At 37.8% G+C, this 19,127-nt stretch overlaps 1 protein-coding gene across 5 annotated transcripts in view; it reads right to left on the reverse strand.

Annotated features, from left to right (window-relative positions):
* Positions 1-6,754: 6,754 nt before the first annotated feature.
* Positions 6,755-19,127, reverse strand: part of LOC138082447 (UDP-glucuronosyltransferase 2B31-like) — a 78,653-nt gene continuing 66,280 nt past the window's right edge. For 4 of the 5 annotated variants that reach the window (XM_068975769.1, XM_068975779.1, XM_068975777.1 and 1 more), the window contains 4 exons: positions 14,823-14,954; positions 14,259-14,346; positions 10,736-10,955; positions 6,755-7,783 (listed from right to left, as the gene is read on the reverse strand). In XM_068975769.1, the coding sequence (XP_068831870.1) occupies positions 7,507-7,783; positions 10,736-10,955; positions 14,259-14,346; positions 14,823-14,954 (717 nt within the window). In that variant the 3' untranslated portion in view covers positions 6,755-7,506. The remainder of the gene's footprint in view (positions 7,784-10,735; positions 10,956-14,258; positions 14,347-14,822; positions 14,955-19,127) is intronic. The other variant, XM_068975775.1, reaches the window with a different exon arrangement.

Below are 19,127 nucleotides of genomic sequence, written 5' to 3' on the forward strand. Positions count from 1 at the left end.
GATATATACTTAGGCATGGAATTGCTAGATATTGTGGTAATTGTATTATGACTTTTTAAGGAAACTCTATACTGTTTACCATAATGGTTGCTTCAATTTATATTTCCAGGAATAGTATATGAAAGTTCTGTTTCTCCACATCTTCTTCAGTGTTTATTATTTATAGACTTTTTGATGTTAGTCATTTTAAACAGTGTGAAGTGATACCTCATTGTGGTTTTGATTTCTATTTCTCTGATAATTCAATGTTGAACAACTTTTCATGTGTTGTTTAGACATCTGTATGTCCTCTTTGGAAAAGAAGATCTTTTTTTTTGGGTGTTCTGCCCATTTTTGATTATGTTTGCTTTTTGATATTGAATTGTATGATATTGAATTGTATTGAACTGAATTATATTTGGGATGTTAACCCCTTGTATTTTCTTTTTTTCTGCTAAATTTGGTCTTTCTTTGTTCTTTTTTTTTTCCCTTTTCTCTAATTGTTTTGGAAGGTAGGTTACATTATAAATTTTTCTTTTCTTGAGGAAGGCTTGCATCATTATGACCTTCCTTCTTAAAATTGTTTTTGCTACACCCCATAGATTTTGTAGAACAGTGATTTCATTTTCAATTGCTTGTGGTGGTTTCTCATTTCTTCTTTGATTTCATTGTTGACCCATTGTTTTTTTTTTTTAGAAGCATGCTGAATAGTGTTAATGTGTTAATTCTTTCCATCTTTTTCTTTTTTGTAGGGGATTTCTAGTTTCATACTATTGTGATTTAAACAATGCTTCATATAATTTCTAGTTTTTTCATGTCTGAGAAATTCTTTTTCTTTCCTTCTATTCTAAATGATAATCTTGCTGGTCAGAGTATCCTAGGTTTCAAGGTTTTCCCATTCAGGACTTTGTCTATAGCAGCACTGTATGGCTTGCAAAATTTGTCTCAAGAAATCAGCTGATAGACTTAGGAGGGTTCTTTTGAAAATATATTTTTTCTTGCTTCCTTAAATTATGTCTTTATCATTAACTATTGCATATTAATTATATATTTTGTTGTGTCTCTATTTGGGTTTATTTTGTTTTTTATCCTTTGTGTTTTCTGTGCCTGGAAATCTGTCTTTTTTTTCTAGGTTTGGGAAGTTTCCATCCATAATTTTTCAAAGACATTTTTAATCCATTTCTCTATCTCTTCTTCTTCTACAACCTTTATAATGCATAAATTGGCACGTTTTATATCATCCCCTGGGCCTCCTATTTGCTTTCATTTTTAAAAATTTCTTTTTCTGTTTGCTGTTCTGATTAAGTCATTTCCATTATTCTGTCTTCCAGATCATTTATTCATTTTTCTGTGTCATGTAGTCAACTATTCATTGCTTCTAGATTGCTCTTTGTCTCAGAAATTGTTCCTTTTTGATCAGTTGAACTTTAAAATTCCTAATTCTTTGTTACAGTGATCTGTGTTTATGTCTATAATTTTTCTTAATTCAGTTAGTATGTTTATTACCCCCTTTTTGAACTCAGTGTCTGATAGACTGGTGTCTGTGTTTCTTTCTTTATTCTTTCAGGGGATGTCTCTTGCTCTTCTATTGGGGAATATTTTCTCTAGCTTTCCATTTCACTTAACTTTCTTTGTCTCCATGAATTTAGGAGAAATAGTTCTCTATCATGGTCATGAAATGGCGTTTTTATATGGGAGTGTCCCTGTACAGACTGCCTGTTTCCAGTTTGTTTTTGTTGTGAGCAGTGGTTTAGAAATGAATGTCAGTCACAAATTTGATCAGTGTGCACTGGGCATTACCGCCTTGATAGGGGATGTTGTTGTGGTCAGAGTGTCTAAAGCCTGTGCAGGTTGGGAGGCAGGACTTCCTCTCTGTTACATGGCTTTCTGAACTGAACTGAACAGGGCTTTCACTGCCCTGTCAGAGGTAGGATCTGATCTTTGCTTTTTGGAGTAGAAGCTCTGGGGTCAGACTCAGTTTAGTCACTCAGTCATGTCCAACTCTTTGTGACCACATGGACTACAGCATCCCAGGCCTCCCTGTCCATCACCAACTCCTGGAGCTTGTTCAAACTCATGTCCATCAAGTGGGTAATGCCATCCAACCATCTCATCCTCTATCATCCCCTTTTCCTCTTGCCTTCAATCTTTCCCAGCATCAGTAAATACTGGGGGTAGGTCTGGTAAGAACTTTACAACCTTGAGACATTCTTTTGATTTACTGTAATAACCAACTGAAAAAGTATATAGCTCCCTTGCTAAAACTAGCAAGGGGGGTACTCTCCATCCCCCTTCTGATATCAATGTCAGAAGCTTTCTCTGTCCTTTTTCACTTTAATGAAACTCTGCTACACAAAAGCTCTTGAGTGACCAAGCTTGGTCCCTGATCCCAAAGCTAAATCTTCTTCGGATATCATGAATTATATATCATTCACCATAAGCTATCATTGTGTTCCTTGTCCTAAGGGTGGGGAGGTGCTGAAGCAATGAGGTCTGTGTGCTCACAGATGTCCTATATACAACCTGTGTAGTCATCTGTGGCTCTGCTCACATGCAACTTGAGTTCAATTCATGCCACTTCTTTGGTTGTGGTTGTCCCAGATGTAATGTAAGGCTACGGTATGAAGTGGGTGGGGCCAGAGTCTTTGGTAGATGGACCATGGTATGCTGACAGTGGTGACTCTTGAAACACTGCCTAATAAGTGCCAGTATTGACATGACTTCCCACCTGGACCATACCCAAAGCCCCCAGATTTCTATGTATAGTCAGTCTGGGTCTTTTCCCAGTTGATATGTGAAATGAACAGGCCTGGGATATTTGTGCTGCTTGGATTCAGGAGCATGGTGAAGTGACAGCTGCTGGTGTGGAGCTTCTCCTTACTGTTTGTTAGTAAGCCAGCCACTTCTGCACTTTTTGAGAGCAGCATCTAGTCACTTCCACCCTTGATGTTTGTTTCAGTAGTTTCCCAGCGACCATATAGGACCCCAGGATGGGCTGTCTGATCAGTAGTTCTGCTTGCTAGCTCTCCAGGATGAGGGTCCACCTGTGAGGGAGTTCTCTTTTTTTTTTTTCAGATCTCTCTAAGGGGGTAGGGGCTGAGGTTCCAGTTCTATGCCTTTTTTTCTGTCCCACTTGATTACAAGGCTTCGTGGGTAACTCAGCTGATAAAGAATCTGCCTGGAATGCAGGAGACCCCTGTTCGATTCCTGGGTCAAGAAGTTCCACTGGAGAAGGGATCGGCTACACATTCCAGTATTTTGGGACTTCCCTGGTGACTGAGATGATGAAGAATCCACCTGCAGTGCAGGAGACCTGGATTTGATCCCTGGGTTGGAAACATCCCCTGGAGGAGGGGATGGCAACCCACTCCAGTATTGTTGCTTGAAGAATTTGCATGGACAGAGGAGCCTGGTGGGTCTACAGTCCATGGGGTCGCAAAGAGTAAGATGACCAAATGACTAAGCACTCGATCACAAGGAAATGTTTCCTGTAGCTATATATTTATAGGAGTTTTGCCAGTTTCCAGTTAGTTTTCTCTGTGAATTGTTACACATGAAGATGTATTTTTGATGTGTTTGCAGGGAGAAGGGGTTTGACATCCTCATACACCATCATCTTGTCAGATTTTAAACCATTACGTTTAATTCCTACATATTTCTCAGTAAATTATCATTTTGTTGTTGTTGTTGTTCAGTCACTAAGTTATGTCTGACTCTTTGCAACCTCATGGACTGCAGCACGCCAGGTTTCCCTGTCCTTTACTATTTCCCGGAGTTTACTCAAATTCATGTCCACTAAGTTGGTGATGCTATCCAACCATCTCATCTTCTACCCCTCCCCCACCTTTTCCTTTTGCCTTCAGTCTTTCCCAGCATTAGGGTCTTTCTGATGAGTCAGCTCTTTGCATCAGGTGGCCAAAGTATTGAAGCTTCAGCTCAGTATCAAACTTTCCAATGAATATTCAAGGTTGATTTCCTTTAGGGTTGACTGATTTGATCTTCTTATTGTCATTTACACGTTACATTAAAATATATCAAGTCAATGTGAAGACTAAAGTCATTGTGGAAATTTTCTATGTATTTAAATGAGAATGTGCTTAATTGTTCAGTCATGTCAGACTCTTTGCAACCCCATGGACTGTAGCCCACTAGGCTCCTCTGTCCATGGGGATTCTCCAGGCAAGAATACTGGAGTAGGTTGCCATGCCCTCCTCCAGGGGATGTTCCCAACCCAGGGATAGAATCCAGGTCTCCTGCATTGCAGGTGGATTCTTTGCCATCTGAGCCACCAGGGAATAGTCAATGCAAATTACATTTTACTATATACAGCAACTATTCAGTGCTTTACAATATTAATATATTTAGACTTTTAACAACCTATGAAATAGGTGATACTGTTACTTTATCTGCATTCCACTGATGAGGCAGCGGAGGCATAGGGAGGTTGAGCATCTGATCCAAACCCATGTAACTCTGTGGTTGTTTCATGGTGACTTATGGATATACTGTGTTCAAAATGCAGCCTGTTCAACAGTATGTTATGGTGGCTGCACTTTCTGTGTTATAGTTATCTTCAAAATGAAATATTAAGTTTCCCATTAAGATATGTCATAATTGTAATATTATTACAGAAGTATAAATATTGCTCAGTTATATATTAGTGCACAAAAACTGCCCTTAAATGAAGGGACTTAGAACTCATAGTTCTGGGTGTTGCTGGGATCAGCTAAATGGTTCTTATAGAAAGTTTCTCAGGTGGTTACTGTCTTGTGGTGGCTGGGGTTGTAATCATCTGAACATACCTGGTGATTGGTTTATGAAGACTCAAAGTGCTGGGGGGCTGGAACTAGGAGGAATTGTTCAGTTCAGTTCAGTTCAGTTACTCAGTCATGTACGACTCTTTGCGACCCCATGAACCGCAGCATGCCAGGCTTCCCTGTCTATCACCAACTCCCAGAGTCCACCCAAACCCATGTCCATTGTGTCGGTGATGCCATCCAGCCATCTCATCCTCTATTGTCCACCTCTCCTCCCGCCCTCAATCTTTCCCAGCCTCAGGGTCTTGTCAAATGAGTCAGCTCTCCGCATCAGGTGGCCAAAGTATTGCAGTTTCAGCTTCAACATCAGTCCCTCCAATGAACACCCAGGACTGATCTCCTTTAGGATGGACTTGTTGGATCTCCTTGCAGTCCAAGGGACTCTCAAGAGTCCTCCAACACCACAGTCCAAAAGCATCAATTCTTCGGCACTCAGCTTTCTTTATAATCCAACTCTCACATCCATATATGACTAGACGGACCTTTGTTGGCAAAGTAATGTCTCTGCTTTTCAGTATGCTGTCTAGGTTGGTCATAACTTTCCTTCCAAGGAGCAAGCGTTTTTTAATTTCATGGCTGCAATCACCATCTGCAGTGATTTTGGAGCCCAGAAAAATAAAGTCAGCCACTGTTTCCCCATCTATTTGCCATGCAGTGATAGAACTGGATGCCATGATCTTAGTTTTCTGAATGTTGAGCTTTTATGAATGTCTATTTTGTTGTTTAGTCACTCAGTCATGTCTGACTCTTTGTGACCCCATGGACTTCAGCATGCCAGGCCTCCCTATCCCTCACCATCTCCCGAAGTTTGCCCAAGTTCATGTCCATTGCATTGGTGATACCATCCAACCATCTCATCCTCTGATGCTGTCTTCTCTTTCCACCCTCAATCTTTCCTAGCATCAGGGACTTTTCCAATGAGTCACATCAGATGACCAAAATGCTGGAGCTTCAACTTCAGCATCAGTCTTTCAAATGACTATTCAGTGTTGATTTCCCTTAAGATCGACTGATTTGATCTCCTTGCTGTCCCAGGGGCCTCTCAGAAGTCTTCTCCAGGACCACAATTGAAAGCCATCTACTCTTTGGTGCATTGGCTTCTTGATGGTCCAGCTCTCACAACCATATGTGACCACTGGGAAAACCATATCTGTCTACAAATGGTCTTTAATCACAGGTATTTCCACACTATACTTCCAGAAAAATAGTCCTCCCATATAATTTGTTTTACAAATCATCTATAGGAAAGTAGTGTATTGACTTAATTTCCATTTCATAAAGAATCAGTGACCATTGATACCTTTTATATGTCACTGGCTAGTTAACTTCTGTGAAATTCCTGTTCATATACTTCATATATTCATATTCATATTGGGCTGGTTGGCCTTTCTTTGGAGATTTGTAGTAGTTCTCATTGTACAGTGGACTACCAGTCCTTTTTCTGTTATGTGTGTTGCAGGATGGATTTGAAAAAAAATTATTTAAACCTATATGTGTGATTGAACAATACTGTCTACTAAGGCACCATATTAGTTCTGTTTTTCTTTAAAAACATGTCAATTATTTAGGCAGCTTTCATGGAAAATTCAGTAGTAAATTTTTCTTATAATTCTCCAAGTGTCAATGCTTTATTTTATTTTTAAAATAAATTATGCCTCAGGTTGATAAATGGTTGCCATACGACATGGATAGTGATCCTCTTGACCAGTAAGACAGGTATACTTTCCTCAGCTTGGCCACTTTGATCGTACACTGCTTTCCTGATGTTCAGTTTTCAGGAGTGTCTTAAGATTGCTTTCATTTGATTTATCAATTTCCATGAAATTTATGTAACTTTTGTATTCTGCTCATTGTTATTATGTCAGTCATAATGTGCCTAGGTTTATATACATATATATTCATGTGCATTTTGAAAAAATGAAAATTCAGTAAGACCATTTATTATATTATCTTAATATACAGTTGAGACATACATCCATTATTGAAGGCTGAATATCGAAGCAAAAGAGATAAGGTGATTATTTTTAAAGGTGATGAGGAAAAAATAATTAGGTCAAAATATCAAAGATTTTCCCAAATATCTCAGTTTTTTTTTTTTTTTCAATAGGAAGCAGGTAGCAGAGTCTATGTTTCTAATTCCACAAGCATTCCACTGGGAAATAGTTAAACTAGATGAAGGCAAATGTTACATCATGGCTTTAGGTAAGAAGTAATGGTGAGGCTGGATGCACAGTTAAAAAGCAAGAAGTGTTGCTGGTCTCACAAATGAAACAAAAAGGTGAATCAACACAATTCTGATTATTGTACAGTTTCTGTAGCAAGATAAAACTATAAAATTCTGCATCAAAATGAAATTAAAATATTCTGGGTATCTACAAAATAACATGGATACTATGCATAAACTTGTTGCTGTGCACAATATGTGAAACATTGTTATATTCAATAATTTTTTGTATAATGTTTGAATTAAAATCAAAATGAATAAAATAAAATCATGAATTTCAAGATATAGTCATAGAGTTTTATTTTTATTTAACTTCCTCTGGCATGACAGATTTTTACTCTTAAGCACAGAAAATCCCTTAAAAACTAATTTTTATCTGAGGTGCTAAACTGAGACCAGGAGGATGGGAGCCTTAATTCCTTCCTGTTGGAATTAGCTAGAAGAGTTCCAGCTATGGGGCATATTTGCTTCAGGCCTCACATCCAGCTACTCCCTCTTCTTCTTTCCTGTTTTAAGAAACTTTCGGTAACAAAATAGATAACATTTTGTGATGACAAATGCAGCAGTTGCCACACATGCTAGCAGGAACCCAATCACATCCAGAGAGTGGTACTGGTACCAGGTGAAGTTGTGGGCGGCTGGCCGCAGGTGCTTAGCTCCTTTGTGGCGCATGACAAACTCAATCCAGAAGACTGCTCTGTCAAGGGGCTTCATAGGCTGATCATGTTGAATGGTTGATAACCACATCACATTCTCTTTGTATCTGAAGAAAAATCAAATAGACATCAGTTTTTAGAATGAACTAGAAAAGATAAGTATGTCACATTTTCTTACAGATGGTAAAATTGAATGCTTCATAGAGTGGAAGAAATACAGATTATTTCCCTCAGAGTTGATTAGAGACCTTAGCTTATGTAATACGATTTATAAAATGCATAAGATTTCAATCTATGAAAAAAGAAAATTGAAAAGAGAAGTATTTGTAACTTAAGGAATGAATGAATTAAATTCCAAAGGCCAGAAAAGAGAAAGGAAATGCATATTTTGAGTGTTCAAAGTTTGAACTATCCAGTAAGGAGTTGGCAATAGATTCAGTGGATAGATTTTAAAATACTATTATAATCCAGAAATAGGAGACATATCCATGATGAGATTCAGGGACATGTCCAGGCAGTGCTGCTCAGGAGTTGATGTTGACATCATATTAGTGGAGTAATATTTAGAAGTGTGGAAGTGAAGTGCCTTGGTTTGAATCTTAACTCTGCCTGCTTTTTTCATTGTCAAATGGGATGTTAGGAATAATATCTTTTCTGATTATCTGGAGGAATAATACATTGATTCTTTGGGGTATTCTTGGGCTTCCCTCATAGCTCAGTTGGTAAAGAGTCTGCCCTGGTTCGATTCCTGGGTTGGGAAGATCCTCTGGAGAAGGGATAGGCTACCCACTCCAGTATTTGACCCACTCCAGTATTCTTGGGCTTCCCATGTGGCTCAGCTGGTAAAGAATCTGCCTGCAAAGTGAGAGACCTGGGTTTGATCCCTGGGTTGGGAAGATCCCCTGGAGAGGGAAAGGCTACAGGGAGCCTGGAGTGTGAAATCAAGTGGGCTTTAGGAAGCATTACTATGAATAAAGCTAGTGGAGATAATAGAATTTCAGCTGAACTATTTAAAATCCTAAAAGATGATGCTGTTAAAGTGCTGCACTCAATATGTCAACAGATTTGGGAAACTCAGCAGTGGCCACAGGACAGAAAAAGTCAGTTTTCATTCCAATTCCAAAGAAGGGAAATGCCAAAGAATGTTCAAACTACCATACAGCTGTGCTTGTTTCACATATTAGCAAGGTTATAACCAAAATCCAGCTGAAGCTGGACTTCAGTAATGTGAACCAAGACTTCCAGATGTACAATCTGGGTTTAGAAAAGTTAGAGGAACCAGAGACCAAATTGCCAACATTTGCTTTATCACGGAGAAAGCAAGTTAATTCCAGAAAAACATCTAGTTCTACTTAATTGACTACGCTAAAGGCTTTGACTGTGTGGATCACAACAAAATGTGCAAAATTCTTAAAGAGATGGGAGTACCAGACTACCTTACTATCTCCTAAGAAACCTGTATGCAGATCAGTAAGCAATAGTTAGAACCAGACATGGAAAAATGGACTACTTCAAAACTGGGAAAGGAGTATCTCAAGGCTTTATATTGTCACCCTGCTTTCTTAACTTCTATGCTGAGAATATCATGTGAATTGACAGACTAGATGAATTACCAGCTGGAATCAAGATTGTCAGGAGAAACATCAACAACTTCATATATGCAGATGAGGTTACCACTCTAAGGGCAGAAAGAGAAGAGGAACTAAAGAGCCTCTTCATGAGGGTAAAAGAGCAGAGTGAAAAAGCTGATTTAAAACTCAACACTCAAGAAACTAAGATCATGGCACCAGGGCCCATCACTTCAAGGCAAATAGAAGGGGACAAAGTGAAAGCAGTGATTTAAAAAAGGCAGATTTTATTTTCTTGGGCTTCAAATTCACTGTGGATGGTGACTGCAACCACAAAATTAAAAGATGCTTGCTCCTTGGAAGAAAAGCTATGACAAACTTAGACAGCATTTTAAAAAGCAAAGACATCACTTTGCCAACAAAGGTCTGTGTAGTAAAAGCTATGGTTTTTCCATAGTCATGTACAAGTGTGAGAGTTGGACCATAAAGAAGACTGAAGGCCAAAAAATTTATGTTTTTGAATTGTGGTGCTGGAGGAGACTCTTGAGAGTCCCTTGTACTGCAAGGAGATCAAGCCAGCCAATCTTAAAGGACATCAACCCTGAATATTCACTGGAAGGACTGATGCTGAAGCTGAAGCTTCAATACTTTGGCCACCTGATACGAAGGGCAGACTGATTAGAAAAGACCCTGATGCTAGGAAAGATTGAAGGCCTGTTCTGTAAAAAACACAGTGGAAGCACTGTGTTTTTGAGAAGAGGGCAGGGATTCAGAAATATTTTTGTAATACAATAGGGAAAGACTATAAAGAAGTGCAAAGTGCAAGGGTTAGTTGTTCAGTCATGTCTGACTCTGTGCGACCCCACCAACTGTAACCCCCCAGGCTCCTCTGTCCATGGAATTCTCCAGGCAAGAATATTGGAGTGGGCTGCTATCCACTTCTTCAGGGGATCTTCCTGACCCAGGGATTGAACCCAGGTCTCCTGCATTGCAAGCAGATTCTTTACTTTCTGAGCTACCTGGAAAGTCCAAATGTAATGGGAATTCGAGATGAATTATGTCATGGTGATTTATTAAAATTAAACCATCTTAGAAAAATTTAAAACATTTGTGGATTTTACATGCTGAAAGAAAGTATGCAGATGAGTTTTCATAGCATTCATGGTTCCCTACTTTAGCTTTTTTCTCAGTTCTTCCTCTTCATCCTTGTTACCTTTGAGGGATTCTTCACAATCTAATAAGTTCCTTAAAAATTTATCCACTATCCTTGAGCCTTTGACAAACCTTTTCCCTACAACCATGTAAAAAACTTAAGGTGACACAGTAGGCTATTGTTGACTGTTTTCAAAACATTGAGCAAATCTTAATCCTCTGTTTTTATGTGACAACCCCTTGCTGCCTCTCATGTCTTCCCAAGAGAACTTCTCTAGAAATAGTATACAGTAATATATATATATGTGTACATATACATATATATATATATATACTCACGAAGGATTATTAATGACTTCGTTCAATGCATTAAGCAAATCCCTTGTTGACATTTTTTCGAAGTCCAATCTGACAGCTGTTCCCTTGGCCTTCATATGAGCGATGTTATCAGGTTGATCAGCAAACAAAGGAATGCCCACCATAGGGATTCCATGATAGATGGCCTCGTAAATGCCATTGGTTCCACCATGAGTTATAAAGGCTTTGGTTTTTGGATGACCTAGGATTGAATTAATTTCAGTAAAATTATTAATTGAGTCTTAGAAATAAAATGAATACTAGAAGGCACTGAAAGAAACAGTATATTTTAGATAACAGATGATTATACAAAGGAAAATTCATTTAAATTGCTATCAGAACTCTGAGCAAGAATCCACTAATTCTGCTGGAGAGGTTAAGTGAAGGCTTCCTAAAAAAAGAGCTTTGTCACTTGAACTTCATAAATTCAAGATTAGCAGGTAAACAAATTGAAAGAACATCTGGGTAAAAGAAACCGCATGAACAACAATCACATCAAAAAAAACAAACGGGGAGGGCATGTCAGAAATATAGTTTACAAAGAAATCTTGAAGACATTTAGTTTGATAGGAAGGCTGTCAAGTCCAAAGGAAGGGTAATACTAGTGGTCCTGGAACCCAAGGATGGAAAATCTATATTTTATCACAAATGTGTAATTTTTCAAGAAAAATGTGATACAAATGAAGTTATTTTTTAACAGGAACAGACTCACAGATTTAGAGAATGAATTCATTCTTATCAGGGGGGAAGTGTGGGGTGGGGAGGGACAGACGGGGATTTGACAGGTACACAATGCTATATTTAAAATAGGTAACCAACAAGACACTGTTATAAAATAAGATTATATATATATATATTTTCCAGTTCCTCTTTTTATTTCTTTTTTAAAAATTTATTTATTTTAATTGGAGTTAATTATTTTACAATATTGTATTGGTTTTGCCATACATCAACATGAATCTGCCACAGGTATACATGTGTTCCCCATCCTGAACCCCCCTCTCTCCTCCTTCCCCATACCATCCCTCTGGGTCATCTCAGTGCACCAGCCCTAACCATCCAGTATCATGCATCGAACCTGGACTGGCAACTCATTTCAGATATGATATTATACATTTATTATAGAAAATAGAAAACTACTGGTAATAAAAGATGAGCTCTTATGTTTTAGTAGCATTTAAAATATCCCTATACATTCCTTTGTTGTGCAGAAGCTTTTAATTTTAACTAGATCCCATTTGTTTATTTTTGCTTTTATTTCCAGTATTCTGGGAGGTGGGTCATAGAGGATCCTGCTGTGATTTATGTTGGAGAGTGTTTTGCTTATGTTCTCTTCTAGGAGTTTTATAGTTTCTGGTCTTACGTTTAGATCTTTAATCCATTTTGAGTTTATTTTTGTATATGGTGTTAGAAAGTGTTCTAGTTTAATTCTTTTACAAGTGGTTGACCAGTTTTCCCTGTATCATTTTTTAAAGAGATTATCTTTACTCCATTGTATATTCTTGCCTCCTTTGTTGAAGATAAGGTGTCCATAGGTGTGTGGATTTATCTCTGGGCTTTCTATTTTGTTCCATTGATCTATATTTCTGTCTTTGTGCCAGTACCATACTGTCTTGATGACTGTGGCTTTGTAGTAGAGCCTGAAGTCAGGCATGTTGATCCCTCCAGTTCCATTTTTCTTTCTCAAGATTGCTTTGGCTATTCGAGGTTTTTTGTATTTCCATACAAATTGTGAAATTATTTGTTCTAGCTCTGTGAAAAATACCCCTGGTAGCTTGATAGGGATTGCATTGAATCTGTAGATTGCTTTGGGTAGTATACTCATTTTTACTATATTGATTCTTCCAATCCATGAACATGGTATATTTCTCCATCTATTAGTGTCCTCTTTGATTTCTTTCACCAGTGTTTTATAGTTTTCTATATATAGGTCTTTAGTTTCTTTAGGTAGATATACTCCTAAGTATTTTATTCTTTTCGTTGCAATGGTGAATGGAATTGTTTCCTTAAATTCTTTTTCTACTTTCTCATTATTAGTGTATAGGAATGCAAGGGCTTTCTGTGTGTTGAAGCAAGGTGAAAAGACAGCCTTCGGAACGGGAGAAAATAATAGCAAATGAAGCAACTGACAAACAACTATTCTCAAAAATATACAAGCAACTCCTGCAGCTCAATTCCAGAAAAATAAACGACCCAATCAAAAAATGAGCCAAAGAACTAAATAGACATTTCTGCAAAGAAGACATACAGATGGCTAACAAACACATGAAAAAATGCTCAACATCACTCATTATCAGAGAAATGCAAATCAAAACCACAATGAGGTACCATTTCACACCAGTCAGAATGGCTGTGATCCAAAAGTCTACAAGCAATAAATGCTGGAGAGGGTGTGGAGAAAAGGGAACCCTCTTACACTGTTGGTGGGAATGCAAACTAGTACAACCACTGTGGAGAACAGTGTGGAGATTCCTTAAAAAACTGGAAATAGAACTGCCTTATGACCCAGCAATCCCACTGCTGGGCATACACACCAAGGAAACCAGAATTGAAAGAGATACATGTACCCCAATGTTCATCGCAGCACTGTTTATAATAGCCAGGACATGGAAACAACCTAAATGTCCATCAGCAGATGAATGGATAAGAAAGCTGTGGTACATATACACAATGGAGTATTACTCAGCCATTAAAAAGAATACATTTGAATCAGTTCGAATGAGATGGATGAAACTGGAGCTGATTATACAGAGTGAAGTAAGCCAGAAAGAAAAACACCAATACAGCATACTAACACATATATATGGAATTTAGAAAGATGGTAATGATAACCCTGTATGTGAGACAGCAGAAGAGACACAGATGTATGGAATAGTCTCTTGGACTCTGTGGGAGAGGGAGAGGGTGGGATGATTTGGAAGAATATTATTGAAACATGTATAATATCATATAAGAAATGAATTGCCAGTCTAGGTTCGATGCAGGATACAGGATACTTGGCGCTGGTGCACTGGGATGGCCCAGAGAGATAGTACTGGGAGGGAGGTGGGAGGGGGGTTCAGGATTGGGAACACGTATACACCCATGGTGGATTCATGTTGATGTATGGCAAAACCAATACAGTATTGTAAAGTAAAATAAAGTAAAATAAAAGAATAAAAAATAAAATAAAATATCCCTATAGAGCAGACAAGTGTAAAGAGAGTGTTCAGAGACAGAACAACAGTCCACAAAGTTATTTACAATTTCACTGTGAAAAGTAATTACAGTCAAAATAAAGATATTTGATTTGGGCCATAAGAAATTAATTGTGTGTAATGAAATGAGAATTTTTATATTTTCTTTTTTTTTTTTTCTCCTAAGGCTGGAAATAACAATGAGAAAGTAACTTTTTCTTTTTGAGTTTTTCAATAGTAAATACTCAATAAGTTTGTTTCGTGTTGAAGCACTGTCAGTCTGCTCAGCTGTTATTCTTGCTTTCAATATTTGTTTTACCAAGTCTCACCAAGAAGGTCGTTCTGGGGGATCCAGTCATACAGCCGAGTATTAGGTCCTAAGGTGTCCGGTTTTTTGCCACTGTATCTCCATAACACCTGTTAGAGTAAAGGAAATACCTTATTCCATAACTTAAATTTCACAGTTCTAGCATTAGAATTTTGTAGAGGTTTAAAGGCATCTAGATAAATGTCTTGTGTATGACAGATAAGGAAATAAGGATCAGAGATTTTAAGTAAAAACTACTAATGCATTGGCCTGAACAGGTATGCACACATTTTACATACTTAATTGTTATGTTAAATCAAGTATGGCTGGCAATCAGATTTCACACATGATGCCATAGACAAATGAGATTTTCCTTGACAAATTTAACAATTTAAAAATTGTTAGATGGTCTTGATTCTATTGTCAAAATATTAGTGGCAAATTACTAATAATCTACACGTTTATTTTGAGATAAGTTGGAGCTATCATAATAGTTTATTTTCTTGTAGGATATATTTGTAATCAGATCTTTTAATTATTTAAGAGACCCATTAAATAATTGACACTTTAAAATCACTATATGTACCTTCTGTGGAATCTGGGCAAGGGCTGATGCAATTGTATTGGCTCTTTCTTCTGTCATGTTAGTGATCATTGACCCCAAAGTAAACACCACAATACCATTTTCTCCAGAGCTCTGGACAAACTCTTCCATTTCCTATAAAAAAGAATTTGCTCCATCACAAAAGAGCAACAACATAGCACACATTACTTAAAGGGTCCCTGCTGCTGCTGCTGCGAAGTCGCTTCAGTCGTGTCCGACTCTGTGCGACCCCATAGACAGCCACCCACCAGGCTCCCCCGTCCCTGGGATTCTCCAGGCAAGAACACTGAAGTGGGTTGCCATTTCCTTCTCCAATGCATGAAAGTGAAAAGTGAAAGTGAAGTCGCTCAGTCGTGTCCGACTCTTCGCGACCCCACGGACTGCAGCCTACCAGGTTCCTCCATCCATGGGATTTTCCAGGGAGAGAAAATCTAATCTTTTGAAGAATTATTAGAGTAGTGGCTTTTTAAAAAGTGTAGTAAAATACACATAAGATAAATTTGCCATCTTAATCACTCCTAAACGATTCAGTCAAGTCAAGTCAAGTGTTAGTCAAGTGTTAGTCACTCAGTCATGTCTGACTGTGACCCCATGGACTGTATCCTGCCAGGTTCCTCTGTCCATGAAATTCTCCAGGCAAGAATACTGAAGTGGGTTGCCATTCCATTCTCCAAGGGGATCTTCCTGATCCAGGGATTGAACCCTGGATTGACTCCTGCATTGCAGGCAGATTATTTATCAGATGAGCTACCAGGGAATCCCTTATGGTTCAGTAGTGTTAAGTATATTCATGTTGTGCAACCAGTCTCCAGAAGTCTTCATCTTGAAAGACTGAAAGTCTGATCCCACTAAGAAACTCCATTTTCCTCCTTTTCCAGCCTCTGGCAAACCTCAGTCCTTTCTATGTTTCTACAAATTTGATTAGTCTAGATACCTTTTATAAGTTGAATTATTTAGTATTTGACTTTTTGGACTGTCTTATTTCATTTAAAGTTCACCCATAGTGTGCAATGTGTCATATTTACTTTTAATGGCTGAATAATGTTTTATTGTTTGTAAATACCACATTTTGTTTATGGATTTATCTGTTGATGGACACTTGAGTTGCTTCACTCCTTTGGCTCTAGTGGATAGTGCTCATGCTCATGGTGTGCAAATAACTCATTGGGATCCTCATTTCAATTCTTTTTGGATATATGCCCAGAAGAGGAATTGCTGGATCATATGGACATTTATTTTTTTGAGGAAACTCCATAATGTTTTAAGTAATGGTTTTTGTTTTTTTTTTTTTTCCACCAGACCTAATTTCCGACGTCCTTTGGAAGGAGATGTGTCATATGAGGTCAACTTTTTCTATTGTGTTTATTTGTGCACTTGTGTGTATGTACAAGCAAGAAATGAGATAGAGCCAGTACACAGTAGTGATGAGACTCTTTGCAATCCTAGGGACTGTAGTCCATCAGTCTTCTCTGTCCATGGGAATTCTCCAGGCCAGAATACTGGAGTGGTTTGCCATGCCCTCCTCCAAGGGGTCTTCCCAACCCAGGGACTGAACTCAGGTCTCCAGCATTGCAGGTGGATTCTTTACCATCTTAGCCAACAGTGATGAGGAGATGCTTTTAAACAATTGCTGTTTAGACTCAGACTACTCTTCATCTACAATATTATTAATTACTAACATAGATTCTTGGAAAAAAGCTATACTCCAGGATTTATCTCACCCTTATTTTTTATTATAGTTACACTAAATTGTCTTTTTCCATGCAGAATTATTTTAGCATAGTCATTCACATTTCATTTCCATGGCTATTAGCACTGAAAAAATATTATGATTAGAATTATGTCTGTTATTCTGTAGCTCTATAATCCTTATTTTAAACTTTGTCACAGTTTTCCTAACTCTCTATATACTACTTATCAGTGACAGTGAGGAGTCTGGCATTGTAGTTTGAAGTTTCTGTGAAACAGTCTGATGAGGACTATTTATAATCCAACAGTCTCATACTATGAGATCTTTTATAACCCAGATGTGTACCTGTGTACTCACATATTTGAATAACCTTATCGCTGGTTTTGTTTACATATGACATCCTTTGCCATAAACTCATTTTGTGTAATTGATGTCACAGTAGGATGTGCTATGTGAAATGGCTTTGAGGGACCATCATCATCATCACCTCACTGAGTTTCCCAGGGAGTGAGTTTCCCTTTTCCACAGTGCGAGAAGCACCTCAGGGCTTTCTGCAGCAGAGATCTGGTCACTTTTTGAGCAGTCCCCATCAAACTAAACACAGTTCCTGGAGAAGCTGTATTCACTTGGAATTGTTTCATAATTATTTTGTCACTTTAAATAAATTTAAAATAAAAAGATCATACATCATGGTAAAGTGAGCTTTATAAAAAAAATTACAGAAATTTTCTGAGATTCTAATAATGAATGGAAAAGTTAGGAGTTTGATGGAACAGTTTCTTTATATAATGAAATCTTCACAATCATTGACTTGGATTTAAATCTTGTTTTCAACTTAATAACAACAGCTACTATTAATTAGTTATCACTATCCTACTATTAATCTTTTCTTTTTTCTTATTCCTCTCCCCCTTCCCTCCCCTCCTACTAACACTATCATTGCTGCTGCTGCTGCTGCTGCTAAGTCGCTTCAGTCGTGTCCGACTCTGTGCGACCCCATAGACGGCAGCCCACCAGGCTCCGCCGTCCCTGGGTATGCTCTATCACTATCTATATATTATGTATCTTTGTATTATATATCACTATATAACAGTATCATTACTACTACTATAACACTAACACTATTCCTGAAATTAGAATGGGAAAATCTTTTTTTTTTTTTTAATTTTACTTTACAATACTGTATTGGTTTTGCCATACATCAACATGAATCTGCCACGGGTGTAAAAATTAGGATTTGTTAGCACAGAACTTCACTAATCGCATCTCAGTCTTTGAATACTATGAAAGTTGCAAATGATTGGCAATTCACAGGGAGACTGAGCTTTATTTAAAAAAAAATTTTCAATTTAATTTTTTCACCAGCAAGGGGAAGACAAAAGGAACTCTTAAGAGATCACAAAGTAGTTAGCTAAAGATTGTTTCTTCCTATTTACATCTTGAAAGTGAAAGTGAAGTCGCTCAGTCCTGTCCAACTCTTTTGAACTGTAGCCTACCAGGCTCCTCCCTTCATGGGATTCTCCAGGCAAGAGTACTGGAGTGGGTTGCCATTTCCTTCTCCAGGGGATCTTCCCAACCCAGGGATCAAACCCTGGTCTCCTGCATTCCAGGCAGACACTTTAACCTCTGAGCCACTAGGGAAATCCATTTATGTCTTAAGTCAATTTAAATGAGATCATATCAATTTAAGACAGATTAGATTCTTGCTTACCTTCATAAGGAATTCTTTGTAATTTTAAAGTATGGGAAGTTTTCAGATTCAAGAGATGCAAATTATTTGCTCTTTAGGGTCTGTGCAGAATTTATGGTTCTTCTACATGCAGTTTATATTTTTCCTGTGCTCATTCTCTTAGCTATGATGTTGAAATGCACATTCCTAAAGGGAGCTTTACTGAGCTTTTCTTTAGTGTAGGTGTATACACAAAACAGTTGGCCTAATAAACGTAGTGATCTTTTTTAATCTGTAAATTGTAAAACCCTGGGACTGCAAATGAAGAATGGTTTAAATGTTGATATGATTTAAATGTTTAAATGTAGGAAGTGCTGAATTTGACTGTAAAAAACTGTTAAGTCATACGTTTATATTGTTGAAGAATGGTCTTTTTTAGCTAGAGCACTCACTGGTGAAGAGCTGCAATCCTTTGAAAAGAATTTTAGCATTTCATCTTGGTTATCTGAAAGCCAAATCTTAAAAAAATTCTTAACATTAAAAACTTTTAAATTAAATGTTTTAAATTATATTTTAACTTAAATTTTATTAAATGTGGTGATGGTGATGGTGGTGAAGTCGCTCAGTCGTGTCCGACTCTTTGCGACCCCGTGGACTGTAACCTACTAGCTTCTCCGTCCATGGGATTCTCCAGGCAAGAATACTGGAGTGGATTGCCATTTCCTTCTCCAGGGGATCTTCCCGACCCAGGGATCGAACCCGAGTCTCCTGCATTGCCAGCAGACGCTTTAACCCATTTAATTACTTTTATTTTTTAATTAAAAAACTTACTTTTAAACAACTCCTTGGGATATATACTTCCTAGGACTTTGCTAGATTATATTGATATAATCTTGATGCATTGGAAAACCAGTTTCCATTAGTTTAG

The sequence above is a fragment of the Capricornis sumatraensis genome, chromosome 7, assembly GCF_032405125.1.
Source record: "Capricornis sumatraensis isolate serow.1 chromosome 7, serow.2, whole genome shotgun sequence".
In the NCBI taxonomy this organism is placed as follows: Eukaryota; Metazoa; Chordata; class Mammalia; order Artiodactyla; family Bovidae; genus Capricornis; species Capricornis sumatraensis.